The sequence below is a fragment of the Eurypyga helias genome, unplaced genomic scaffold, assembly GCF_000690775.1.
Source record: "Eurypyga helias isolate BGI_N326 unplaced genomic scaffold, ASM69077v1 scaffold39015, whole genome shotgun sequence".
Classification (NCBI taxonomy): domain Eukaryota; kingdom Metazoa; phylum Chordata; class Aves; order Eurypygiformes; family Eurypygidae; genus Eurypyga; species Eurypyga helias.
Genome location: NW_010254051.1, coordinates 3,009 through 16,674, shown reverse-complemented (window position 1 = coordinate 16,674; position 13,666 = coordinate 3,009). Strand labels below are relative to the sequence as shown.

Sequence of the window (13,666 nt, the reverse complement as noted above, 5' to 3'; positions counted from 1 at the left end):
GAATTTCCCTACAGAGCACTGCCATTTATAAGCATCTTCCAAATGTGCAGAACCTATAGGTCTAAACCTTCCAGCTGAACATTGCCATTAAACTTGAGGTACTCTTTAGCTTTTATCATTGAAGAAACTAGACCCCTTTACTTTCTCTGAAGTTGTCAGAGCTGAGGTTCCAGATGATGGAACAGAAGTCTTAAAGGTGAAGGAGATCTGAGTTTTTTAGGTAAGAGATTGGCTACTTAAAGCTCAACTTCTGGATATGCTTAGAAGCCCTTTAGGCTGAAGTAAGTGAAATTAACAGGTTTTATATTTGTACTTCCCAAGAACTGAATTGTCTAGTTAACATGACTTCTAGTGGGTACAGTCAGGAGCTGCTACAGGAGCCAAAGCTGTTGCACTCAGATGAGGAAGTTTTTTTACAATAAAATGAGGTTTCTGTGGTTGACAAGCTTCCTTGTGGCTGATTGCCTAAGCTTAGTGGATCTACGTAGCTTGCCTTGTTTGCCCTTAAGCAGTCTTCCCTGCAATGGCAATACGAAGGTATTAATTGTATACCAAAGCCACTTAATTTAATAAGCCCAGAGCTTATGCATTGCAGCGTGGTGGTTCCTGGTGACTTTCCACTACCCTGAATATGCTGTGGAAACAATTTTAAAAAGGCTAACTCTTCCTGGTTTTCTTTTTCTTTTTTTGTTTGTTTTAAATTAGCAGGTGGATGATGGTCATGATGAATTCTAGTATGCTTGCTGTTTCAGCACCTGAAAATAGATTCTTGCCATAAGCAATGAGCTCAGATGTGTTTTTTCCCTTTGCAGGGAAAAAAATACTGTTAAACCAGAGTGGATTTGGTTAATGTTGGCAGCAGCAGTCAGAGTGCAGGGCTGAGCATGCATGATGTGGTACAGGTTTGATATTTGTTCTGTTCAGAAGTCCTGTAGGCAAATGATGGCACAGAGGAAACTGAAGTCAAACAGAATAGAAAACTTTTTTTTCATTAAGAAACTGAAGTGATTAGTGCTGTGCTATGGCTGTGGCTAGTCAGAGGTGAAACCTGGGATGTCTGACTAGAGTGGTGCCAAGTACTAATTACTTGAAGGTAATTTTGCTGAGCGAACAGCCTTGGTATGTGCCTGCTTATAGACGTGCCTTCTTGTGAGTCTATTTCAGTTAATCAAACAACCAAAAAAGGGACGTAAAAAGTACAGGTTAGCGGGGAAGGTCAGTGAAAAGCTGCTGGTTTGCTTATGGCTCACTGTTTATCTCACAGTGATACGTTACAGCTATGCTTTCATTTAGATTCTGTAGCTGTGTTGTTATTGGTGTGAACCGATTCGTGGGCTTGGTTTTCTCCACCCCTTGCTATTGTGGCTGTATTGCAAATGTTCCTACAGCGATGTCCTTGTAGACTAATTTTTTTTTTTACTTTAATTCTAATTACAATGAAAAATCTTAAATTCTTGTTTGTCAGGTGTCATCTGTAAAGTTACATTAACAGACTTCGTTTGTAATCTTGTCTAATATATGTATGAATATAGATTAGATGATGTACACACTCTTCAAAAAAAGTCCAGAGGATGTGTCACAACATATGAGAAGCAGGGAAAATGAAAAGTAGGAAAGTTGAATTGCGAATACTTGTCAGTTCAAGCAGACAAGCGTTCTGCAGAACCCAAGGCATTACTGTGTTTAAGCAGCTTAGCCTAGATGGACTGTGGTCCTAACACAGCCCTAAATGGGTCACTGCTGGGGTGTATGCATGTCTGTCCACCCCATGCTGTTAATTAGCTGTAGGTAAAGTCCTTTGAGTTCTGGCTGTTCCAGTCATGAATACAAACTTGTGTTATTTAGCCATGTATGCTGGTAACAAACTTTTTATTCTGCAGTGGAATCTATAAATGTCACTGTGACAGTCCCAAGAGTTGCGTAAAGAAATGGGAATTTGTAGGAGATGTGTTGTATCTTGGAGTCTATTAATGTTAGTGTCTTAATAGGCCCAGTTAACACAGAAGCATTTGCAGGTTTTGCCAACCAAGATGTGTGTGTAGACCTCTGTGGTAAGAGTTTTCAAATAAGCTTGTTCCTGTTAATGGTCATTTTTGTCAGGCTCAACAAATGATGTTTCTGCAGAGTGTGATGACCCTTCTGCTATGGTGGTGCTGGCAGAAGAAGAGCTGGTGGTTATAGACTTGAAAACTGCAGGCTGGCCAGCAATCCATCCTCCATACCTGGCTTCGCTCCACTGCTCAGCCATCACCTGCTCGCACCACGTCTCCAACATCCCACTGAAACTGTGGGAGAGGATTATCAGTGCTGGGAGCAAGCAGAACATTCACTACTCCAATATGGTATGGCAGCTTTAAATGTACGTCTTCCCATGCATTTACGAACAGCATGACTGCCCGGAATGTGGGTGGTCTGTGCTGCTGACTGTGACTGGAGGGGTGAGTCCCAACAGACGTTGGCCTGCCTCTTAACAGGGTCAAGAAAGGCTTTTTCCCAGAGCACCACCAATGCGGTTACTCACACTGGGGGATTAAAATGTGATATTTTTTTGGGCTTTGACAAGCTAGAAGGAAAGTCTGAGCGTTCCCAGCTGTCAGTAGTAACAAACTTCTCGTTTAAAGTACGAAGCTTTCGGCACAGCTTCTTGTGGAAATGTGTAGAATACCTTCTAAAACACAGCTGGTGTCAGAACAGGAACATCTAATCCAAACAAAAGCTAACAGCATGGACTGTTTCACTGCCACTTGCACTGGAGTTCATGCTCTCCTGCTGACTGCATATTCTCTTCACACTGTCACTGCCCAGGAAATCACAGTCTTCCCTTAATGTATTTGTAGCCGTGGCCAATTGATGGTGGCACCAACGTAGCTCCGGATCCTCCGCAGAGGGACTTGCTTCTAACGGGGTATGTACTTCACTGGTAACAATCAAGGGGCCTTTTCCAGTTTCTGTTCTTTCCTTTGAACTAGATGAGGCTTTCCCATGGGGTTAAACTGCTCATTTTGTAGGGAGAAGGCTGCAACTTTACAATACAGCTTCCCAAAGCTGGGCTGCTAGCTGTGTGAAGCTAGCTGATTGGACCCCTTCTGAGCAAACTGATGGTGATGTCCACACATAAACGGCTTATTTGTCGTTCTGAGGTGTTATCCGTTCCCCCCACAGTCATCGTGGTAGAAGTGCAGGCAGTATTCCAGACTGGTTCAAAGGATGTAAAAGTGGAGCTTAATCTTGCTGGTTTTGAAGCGTTTTCCAGCCTACCTTACGCTGCTCTGAACCTCATAAAAGAGGTTAGCTTGGACTCCTGTCTGCTTTGATCAGCATGAACAGATCTAGCTGCATGGTGAAAGTAGCTAGCAGGAGATTGTCTCATCATGTAAAATTGTATCGTTTTCTTTTCAAACCACTTTTAGGGATTTCAATGGGCTTTTCTTCAGACTTCATTCGTGATGCAGCAGGTGGTTAGAAGTTCCTACCCTTAGGTTGGAAGAATGTGGCCAGTTTTCACCAGGAGAACTAAGATTAAATCTTCATTTCTTTCCATCCATTCCTCTAAGTATTAGTATTTTTGTCAGGATGAGTCGTTTTGTTTATATGCTAAGCTTTTTTTTCCTTTTCAGTGCTTTTTGGAGGAATCTTAAATTGGTGTCAGATCATCGAGAACAAACTGGATTAAAAAACCCCAACCTAAACCAAACCAAAGCCCACCAAAAAAACCCCCCGAAAACCAAACCCAAAAACCTTTCTCTTGAAGCTTTAAGTTGCCACAGCTCACGGCTTTGTAAACAGAGTGGTTTAGTCTTTGGTTGTGTTTTTTCTCCCTCTCTTTTATCATCCTCCCCTGGGTCATTTGCTGTTCCCCCTGTATGATGGGTGTTTCTGTAACTCTCCCCTATACAGGCATGAAGATGGCACTGTGCGGTTTTGGGATGCATCTGGTGTCTGCTTACACCTCCTTTATAAGCTAAGCACTGTGAAAGTATTTCTCACTGATGCTGATCCCAATGAGAATATGAACACCGTGGGGGAGGACGAATGGCCTCCACTTCGCAAGGTAAGATAGCTATTGCTTGTGGAAGCTTTCTGAGAACCTGAGGAGTTTTGATTCTTGTCTTAGTTAATGCATCTGCAAAGACAGCCACTGTGTATTCTCTTGCCTAGGTTGGTACCTTTGACCCGTACAGTGATGATCCTAGACTTGGGATCCAGAAGATCTACTTGTGTAAATACAGCGGATATTTGGCTGTAGCTGGTACAGCAGGACAGGTAACAAGATATAAACAGTTATCGTAAATCTTGCTTTTAGTGCAGGTTGTCACAGTGCAACTGGGGGATGTGTTAAAATTGGAAATACTGATTTCTGTGGTGGTGGATTGGTCCAGTTGCTGGAAATGTTGTTTCACGCTTCTCTGTTTTGTCTAATTCGTATTTTAGACTTTAATGCTGTTTTTATTTGCTCTGAGCCATACTGTAGTTTTGCAGCTGCTGAGGACTGCTGGAATTGTAAAAGCTGTAGCGAAGTTTGTCCTCTTCCTTGCAGGTACTGGTGATGGAACTGAATGACGAAGATGCAGAACATGTTGTGGACCATGCTGAAGCAGATCTCCTGCAGGACCAAGAGGGCTATCGATGGAAAGGTCATGAGAAACTAAAGACGCGAGATGGGCCTGTCCGATTTGAAGCTGGTTTTCAGCCGTTTGTCCTTGTCCAATGTCAGCCACCAGCAGTGGTCACCTCATTGGCCCTTCACTCTGAATGGAAGCTTGTGGCCTTTGGTACCAGTCATGGTTTTGGGCTTTTTGACCACCAGCAGAAACGGCTGGTCTTTGTCAAGTAAGTATCTTCTTTCCAGGAGGTCTGCGGTAACCCTCTGTTAAAGATGGCCTGGAATTGCTAACAAAGCAAGTAGTGATAAGCAGTTTCTCAAGAGCAGTCAGTGTAGCAAGACACCTGCCTCACTGAAGATTTTTAAGAGTAATAATACTATAATAAGCATGTTCTGACATTTGTGTGTCCTGTTGGACTCTTGGGAGTGATTCCCACCCAGTAGAAAGTGACCACATGCCTACTGTCTCCCTCTTTCAGGTGTACACTGCACCCCAGTGACCAACTGGCCTTAGAGGGCCCACTCTCTCGGGTGAAATCCTTGAAGAAGTCCCTCCGTCAGTCATTCAGGCGGATCAGAAGGAGCCGGGTTTCCAGTAGGAAGCGACGAGGAGGTAGTGGAAATGCCTCAGAGGTGAGGGGGTCTGCCTTTTTGGGGTCCCGTCTCTTTACAGCGTGGAGGATTCAGAGTCCTGATCAGACTGCCTAGAGCAGGAGAGAGTCTGTAGTCCTGCTACAGTATTGGTAGCTACTGGTACAAGGGCAAAAATGGCAACTTCTGATGCTGCTATAACATAAAATAGATTTTTAGAGAAAACATGCTGTCTGTAGTTAAATGTATGATGCAGAATATACCTGTTCACTGGTAAGATGGTCCTTTCCCTTTCTGTTGCTGCCACTCTTACTGTCTCTCTCCTCTCTTTGTCTTCACCTGGCTGACAAAATGTATCCTCCTCTCTGAAGGTGCAAGAAGCAAATGCCAAATTTGACCAAGAGACATTGCAGGAAATGGAACTGGCTCCAGTCCAGCGGAAGATCGAAGCCCGCTCTGCAGAAGACTCTTTCACTGGCTTTGTGCGCACCTTATATTTTGCCGATACCTTCTTGAGAGACAGTGAGTAGAAAAAGCATCTCCCCTTTCTTTCAAATGGGTTTTTCCTCCTTCTGCCAAGAAATGTATTAGGATTTACTGCCAGGAAAATTCAGCACCTCCTGTGTCCTACTTTGTGCTATGCTCAATAACCAATATAGAACAAGAGCATATGTTGCCATGCAGAACTGTCGTTTAGCTGTTCTGGCTGCTGGCTAATTCAAGGCAAGTAGTAGCTCATCTTTGGATATGGCCTCTGTGTATGGTTTTTGAATGTGCTGGAGCGACAGCTGACAGTATAAGCCTTCCCTTGTCTCATTACTTTAAAGTTTACCCCTGTTCCCAGCAGAGCCTTTTAATTTTGGTGGGGGTGGTGGCTGTGCATCAGAGCCCAAACTGATATCCTGCACAAGTTTACTCTGCTAATATGTGATATAAATACCTGAAAACTGGATGCAGCAATTGTGGTGTCTGATGGAAACAGCACTCTGTTCCCTTTACTCGCATGCCATGTCCTTTATCAGGGATGCCCATGTATTGGGAAGAGAAGTGCGAAGAACCTGTATTTTCCTTGGCAAGTCTGCCCTAATATAAAGATATTTAGGATGTAAACAGAGGGAGGATGTGCTATAGCTAGTGAAAAGCAGCTGTCCAAGGATGTCACAGATGGTGCCTTGCTCATGGTCCTTCTTGTTGCTCCAGGCTCCCGCCACTGCCCGTCCTTGTGGGCAGGCACCAATGGAGGTACAGTCTACGCCTTCTGTTTACGTGTTCCTCCAGCAGAAAGGAGGATGGATGAACCTGTCAGGGCAGAGCAGGGTGAGTATGCCTTGTGAAACCAAGGTCCTAATAGGTCTGAGCTACCACTCGTATAACCATGAGTTAATACAGGAAAGCAAGGTAGCTCCATTACTGCTGTTTATCAGCGAGATTGGAGTGAAGTGTAGCAGTGTCTGAGCTAAGCAGTGCTCACTGCAGCAGTGGAACTGAAGAGAAAACAAACTGCAACACCACTTGATGTGCCTTAGCCTCATTTCCTACTGACTTCAGAAATGTGAATTTGCATCAGCTGTCATTGAAGCCTCAGTGCACATGTACCTTATTCCGGCAGCTGGACCTGCTCTCCTTAAGTAACAATAGTTACCCTTTAACATAAACCAGTTCAGTCCAAATTACCCTTTAGCTACTAGACCTTTTGAGGCAGGGTTTCTACAGCCACACTGCACGGGCCTCCAGCTCTGTGAGTGAGGTACTAACACGGTGTCTCTGATTAGACTCCTGTTTGGTTTTTCTGTTTATTTTCCTCCTTATCTTGCTTGTCTAGCCAAAGAGATTCAGCTGATGCACAGGGCTCCTGTTGTGAGTATACTTGTCTTGGATGGACGTGGCACTCCTCTCCCAGAACCTCTAGAAGTAGCACATGACCTTTCTAAGAGTCCTGATATGCAAGGCAGCCATCAACTGTTGGTGGTGTCTGAGGAGCAATTGAAGGTAAGTTCACCCAGGAGGTGTGTACAGACTGTGCTTGAAATCTGCTAAAGCACTGAGCAGTGCTCAGTGGAAAGATAATTCTTGGGAGTGCTTATTCTTTGGTGAATAGCCGCCCTGGGGCAACGTTTCTGTTGGGTGCAGTCCATAAATCAGGTGTGTGCTGACAAATTGGGTATTCAGCAGTGATACACATGCTAAACATAAAAAATTTTGTTCCTATACTACGTTATAGTCTTTGGACAAGACTGCTTCTGCTTTTGGGAACAACCTTTTGGTATAGAAGCAGGAATTGGTAGGCGTTTCTATGAAGCCACTAAAAAGCTGCTTGTTTTGCACACTAACTAGTCAGTGTAAAAGAGAAGTCTTGAAGTAGCTTGCTGTAGGCTGGCCCTGGCTTTTTAATGTGGAAGAGCACACAGTTAAGTGTAAATCCTGTCCTCTTTCTATAACAACTTGTAACCAAATACAGAGGGGGTTTGAAAGAATTAGGGGAGAAATACAGTTTGCCGCCTGAAGGGTAAAACTGTTTGATGTCAGAACAGAAAGAATTCTAAGACTGACAGTGGCTGATTACTTCTTGTCCCATGGGCAGGGGGCCGGGTTGACTCAGGTTACACCTGCGTGTATCCACTGTGAATGAAAACATTGTTAGAGGGAGCAGCAGATGTCCTGGGGTGCGGCTGCTGCCATCGTGCAGGAAGGAGATGTCAGTGTCTTGTTTCTCTGGATCAGGTATTCACGCTGCCCAAGGTTAGCTCCAAACTGAAGCTCAAGCTGACGGCACTGGAAGGCTGTAGGGTACGAAAGGTGACAGTTGCCAACTTTGGCAGCTGCAAGACTGACGATTACAGTGAAAATGACCTGGCTGTCCTGACCAACCTGGGAGACATTCAGATCATCTCGCTGCCCTTCCTCAAGTTACAGATCCGCTACCCTTGCATCCGCAAAGAGGATGTGAGTGGCATTGCATCCTGTGTCTTCACCAAATATGGGCAAGGTAGGGTGTTCTTCACCAAATCGTTGGCCTCTGTGTGTTTGAGACAATGGGAAAGGGATTATAGGGCTTAGTGTTTAGAACTGGCTGCTTATACACAGGAATGTTACATCAATATGTCCATTATATGTTTCTGGCCAGTACCAGTTGCCAGCGGGTACTGACGTGAATTAGCAGAAGTGAATTTATTCCATTATTGTTAAGGAATACAGTGGTTTTCAGCTAATAGGTGGAATATGCCCTGCAGGTAGCTCTCATCTGGCCAATTCTCTTGTCTAGAGTCAAGAGAATGGCTCTCGAAGCAGCAGGCACTGGGGAAATGGATGCTTTCTGCCTCCTATACATGCCTGTGGCTCAACACTCACATTGCAAAACTGGGACCCAACATTCTGTGGCTGCTGAAGGTGGATTGCTGCTTTGTAGTTCAGTTTTTATGTCTTTCTATGCTGCTTTTTGTAAGTGTTAGCACAGGACAATGCAATTATCCTCAGCATAATCTTAAATTGCCCAGTCTCTAAGCTAACTAATCCTTGAGAAGCCGGGGCAATATCTTCCTCAATGATTCCTCCTCATCTACATAGGAGGAAATGCAAACCCTTTCTTCCAAACATAGAGGATGCTTAGATCTGTTCTTTGTGAGATGACCTCTAGTTCTGAAACTGTATTCTTGGACTTGAGAATTGCTTATAAATTCCCAATCATCTGTAGGTTTCTATCTGATCTCACCATCGGAGTTTGAGAGGTTTTCCCTTTCTACCAAATGGTTAGTGGAGCCCCGCTGTGTTGTGGACATGCCAGAAGTTACAAGCAACAACCATGTGCACCACAAGTCCGGCGTGGAGAATGCTGCAAGAAAATCCAGGTAACATCTGGAAAACCCTTGCACACTGACTGTGTCTGAGTAGCGAGATCTACTGGGCTGTTTCCAACAGTTTTGTGTTTGTTAGAGAAATGTCCTCTTTCACAAATAAGAAAGGACTTGGAAGTCTTTGTTAACAATGTCACTAGATGGATTGGCATGAGGAAATGAGACCTTCTCCCCGGTGGTTTTCCTCCTTGCAGTACAGCTGGCGGGACAAAGTATAGAAACATGGAATGTTTTGGGTTGGAAGGAACCTTAAAGATCAAGTGAAGTAGTTGGAATTGGTAGTAGTGAAGTGTTGGAATTGGTATTCCTAAGCTAGAGTCAAACGGTGAGCTCTGGCTTGCTTTATTGTTCCTTAATGATGTGTTTGACTGACACATCTTGCATACTTCAGGGACTGTGTGTTAGTGATGAGGCTGAACTGTTGCTCTGCGGAGGGAAATCCCACTCCTCTTGGAACATCAGCAAATAACAGTAGATCTGACACTTGTGAAGATCCTGTAGGAATTTTATTCCAAAAGTTTAGAAATGTCCCCTGTTGCCTGCAGACTTCTGTCACCAACATGATGAAGCCCTTCTACATTCTTTCTCAACAAACGATTTAGTGTGCACTGGAGCTTGTAATGCTCTGCACCCCTATGCCTCAGTGTCAGTGACTGTTTGCTGCCTTCTTTCCTTCTCTAGGGGATCAGGAAGGGGTTCGAGTGACTGTGGAGAAGATGGTAAGCAAAAAAATTACTATCCTAAATGGAGCACCATGACATGTAAACCTGAAACATCTTTCCCTTTGCTACAGTTGATATTTTCTACCTAAGAAAAGGGAATGCTCTGCACCCCTATGCCTCAGTGTCAGTGACTGTTTGCTGCCTTCTTTCCTTCTCTAGGGGATCAGGAAGGGGTTCGAGTGACTGTGGAGAAGATGGTAAGCAAAAAAATTACTATCCTAAATGGAGCACCATGACATGTAAACCTGAAACATCTTTCCCTTTGCTACAGTTGATATTTTCTACCTAAGAAAAGGGAAGTAAGGAGGGACATGAAGGAAATGTTGTGACTTGCCTTGACACAGTAGTTGCTATCTCTAAAGTTGCATGTGGCAAGATTATCTTGGAAGGATAGAATGTAGAAGAGGAGGTGGGAAGATAAGGTCTCCAATTACAGATGAGATCTTCCATTAGCCAAACTAATATTGCTGGAAAATACAGTTCAGTACGAGAGGCTGTAAGGATTAGTTGTGAAGCATTCAGTAAAGTCAAAAGTGGGTGTTTTTTCCCTGTTCTGTTCTGTGTTTCCAAAACTGCACATATTTCATGAAGAAGGGAAAATATTGTTAGGTAAAAGCTTTTTCCCTACTCTTCTTTTTTTTTTTTAGAAAGGAAGTCTGGGAGGCTGATGGAACATGCCTTACTCAATGATGAAAGTGAGTGAGATGAAGTCTTGCTACTGACAGGACAGGGGCCTTTCTGAGTTGGGGGGAGGGAAAGAAAGCTGCTGGGAAATCTGTGGATTCCAGTACTCAGTTCCAAGGGATCTGCAATTACACAAGACTGGTAGAAATACTGGATTTTCATGAATCGGTAGAAGTGAGAGGTTGGACAGATAGTTGTGCCCCCAGGCATTCACTGTGGTGATAAAAGATCTTCACTTTCCAGTAGGATTTGTGTAAAATGACAGCTGGAACAGACTGTTCCTTTGGGGCTCTGGTACACTGGGGCTGGCAACATTTTCCCTGGCAAATGGCTGCTTTGGTCCTTTATGCCAGCCTGTTCAGTAAAAACCTGCGGCTGTTGAAGGAGGCAGTGATGATATAAGGTCTGACCTCTGTGTTGTGGGAGGCTGTTCATAGGGGAGGTGGAATGTGGCTAGGCTGCTGCCTGGAAGCGGTTCTCCACTGGTTTGCCTCACTGCTTTTAACCCTCTGCTTTCCAGAAGTCCTGAAGGAGATCCAGAGTACTCTGGAGGGGGGCAGAGGGTGAGTATCAACCAACTTCTGTTCCTAATGGGTGGGGCTGGCAAGGGAGGGAATTCCTAGTTGAAAGCAGGGGGGTGCCCAACATGATGGCAGGCATCCTTGTGCTGCAATCCGGTCATGTGCACATCCCACAAACTACCAAAGGGCAATAGTAAGAGAGAGGCAGGTTCTCTTTCACGTGTTGTCCCTTGACGTTTTTTTATGAATAATGCTTTGTCTCTTTCTCTCCGAAAAGCAGGAGAGATCACATTCCCACATCCCAAAGGAACAGGACTCTGAGTATTCGCATACAGGTTTCTATTCGTGTCAACCCATACTGATCTAAGGGCAGGCCACATGGGCTTAGTTGGTCGAGGATGGGACCTTGGAGTTTTAATCCTGGCTTGACACTGTCACGTGGACGTGTTCAGTATCTCTGCTCCCATTCTGCCTATACAGTACAGCTAAGCTACCACCACGGGTGCGGGCCTTTACCTTGTCTCCCTAGAATACTGATGTTCAGGTGACAGGGGCTACGGAAGTGTAGACACAGGACTACTGTTTGCAACGGACGCAGGAAGCTTGGTGGGATTGGTAACTGCTGGTGTGTAAGGATAAGTGACTGCCTGACATGCTCTGCTCTGTGCACTTCTTCTGGACACTACCTAATCCTGGTCTTCTGTCAGCAGCTGGGAGTGGATGGGGTGATCCTGCATTGCAGTAATGAATCTCTTCTTGTGTCATTGCAGGAGCTATGCAGAAAGAAGTTTGGCAAGAAGTCCATTAGGACATGGACTAAGTAATGGAGGAGGTAGGTGGGGCTAAAGATGCTTCAGGCCCAGTGAAGTAGCTGAAGGAAGCAGAAAGTAGGATGAAGTTTCTTTATAAAATTCAGCTTATTTTAGTGGTTTGTGATAGTGCAGAACTTTGATTTTTCAGAATGGGAGTCTGCTGGCTGAGTGATGCACTAGCACTGTTCAGCGCCTTAGGTGCCACATGAGTAAATACACTGCATCAGTTTTAAAAGGAAGAGCTAAAAATCTTCTGAAGGCTTCTGTTTAACTCCTAACCTTATCATACAGCAAGCTGGAGAGGTAGCCAGAGCCCATAGCAATCATCTGTTGAGTATATCAACTCATTAGCTCTCATTAGCTTTCAACTTCCATTTTCTAAAATGGCTTTTGTGTTCTTTTATCCCAAAGCAGATTGACCAGAATTCATCACGGATTTTCTCGGCATTGGATTGAGTGCCATAACACTACTGATTGGGCAAACCGTCCCTGGGGAGAGGGCACCGCTGCTCCCTGCATTGCAGGCTAGTGAGCCGCAGCTTGCATGCGTGTGCATGCCTGCCTCTGCCTCCCCTTTTAGTGCCTCACTAGAGACATCTCCTCTTGGAGCCCGCCTTGCATTAGGACAGAAGTGGATCGCCAGGTCTGATGCACCACAAGCCTCTGAGTACATCTAACTTTTAAATGTTTGCACATTTCTCTTTTCTACTGGGCTGGGTTTTAAATTATAAATGTTACTGCCTTGGTGCAGGATTTTAATAAACGCACACTGTTACCTCCAACTGGTTTAAAATTATTTTTTGTACAATTTTTGAAAATTGTATGGGTATTTCAGTTTTAACAGAAACATTTTAGAAATTTACTTTTTAAAAGAAGTTAAATAATATATGCTAGATTCCTGTGACTGCTGTACGTGGTATCTGAATGAGTACTTTTGGTTTTTGTTTGTTACGGTACTGTTAACTGGCTTTACGGATTTGGGTAGAATCTATTTTTGTAGCCATTCAAATCAGAGGAAAACTAATTGAACTTGATTTTTTTTTTTGTTTGTTTCAACACTACAATGCTCTTTTTTGGAAATAAAACTCTGAATTCCCTTTTGTGATCCTTGTCTGCTCTCATATCTATTCTTTTCAGCAGCAGCTTTTTTCATGTGAGCAACAGGTCCCTGCCCACTCAACCTTGAAGAAGGTGGAGCTGTCCCTCTCTGAGCTGTAGAAGCAAAAGCACTCCTGGAGATTAAGTGGCCTCGTTAGTTGAGGTGGTGGTTTGGAGAAGACACACGTGGCAAAGAAACTGCTTGTTTTGCTGTCCTGCAATCCGTATGTCGTGTTGCCAGGAAAGGGCACTGGTTCAGATTATAGTCCGTGGAAGGTCATCTGCTACCTTGTCCTGAAATAATTCGGGTGATAAACAGTGAAGGGAGGCACAGTTGATCTGGCAGTGCTGCTGTACCTGTCAGCCAGTGGATTTTGAACTGAAACTGGTGAAACTCTTCATTACTCTTGAAACCTTTTGGTTCTTTTGTCCCTGACCTAGCAGCAGTTTCTTTTCCAGCGAAGAACAGAGCATTCTCCAATTTCTCTCCTGTAACTTGCTTGTAGTACAAGAGTTGGTGAGGAAGAACTAAATCCTCCCAGGCTGGGTGCTGAGCTTGGCATGCTTTGGAAATCTCTCCTTGCAAGCTGGCGCTCTATTTTCCTGAGCAAGGCAGAGGAATCCTCTCTTTCATAGAGTACTAAATTGGCTCTTTCTGCTCTGCAGGAGAATATGGTTGCAGTGATGCTGTTACTCAGGTGGTGTTTCAGGCACCCTTCTTTCTAGTATCTCCTTTGAGACCTAATTTATTGCGGATGAGGTTTTAGAGAGCCTTCTCTCCTGC

At 44.3% G+C, this 13,666-nt stretch overlaps 1 protein-coding gene across 1 annotated transcript in view; it reads left to right on the top strand.

Moving 5' to 3' along the window:
* The window catches only part of LLGL2 (lethal giant larvae homolog 2 (Drosophila)), a 20,039-nt gene extending 7,159 nt beyond the window's left edge, over window positions 1-12,880 (top strand). Inside the window, exons 9-24 of the mRNA XM_010152874.1 lie at window positions 2,125-2,342; window positions 2,838-2,905; window positions 3,898-4,051; window positions 4,159-4,263; window positions 4,538-4,830; window positions 5,083-5,236; window positions 5,566-5,716; window positions 6,395-6,511; window positions 7,017-7,183; window positions 7,916-8,180; window positions 8,886-9,039; window positions 9,727-9,764; window positions 10,415-10,462; window positions 10,972-11,014; window positions 11,743-11,804; window positions 12,196-12,880. Coding sequence (XP_010151176.1) covers window positions 2,125-2,342; window positions 2,838-2,905; window positions 3,898-4,051; window positions 4,159-4,263; window positions 4,538-4,830; window positions 5,083-5,236; window positions 5,566-5,716; window positions 6,395-6,511; window positions 7,017-7,183; window positions 7,916-8,180; window positions 8,886-9,039; window positions 9,727-9,764; window positions 10,415-10,462; window positions 10,972-11,014; window positions 11,743-11,804; window positions 12,196-12,203 — 2,045 coding nt within the window. The 3' untranslated portion in view covers window positions 12,204-12,880. The remainder of the gene's footprint in view (window positions 1-2,124; window positions 2,343-2,837; window positions 2,906-3,897; window positions 4,052-4,158; window positions 4,264-4,537; window positions 4,831-5,082; window positions 5,237-5,565; window positions 5,717-6,394; window positions 6,512-7,016; window positions 7,184-7,915; window positions 8,181-8,885; window positions 9,040-9,726; window positions 9,765-10,414; window positions 10,463-10,971; window positions 11,015-11,742; window positions 11,805-12,195) is intronic.
* The last annotated feature ends 786 nt before the right edge of the window (window positions 12,881-13,666 follow it).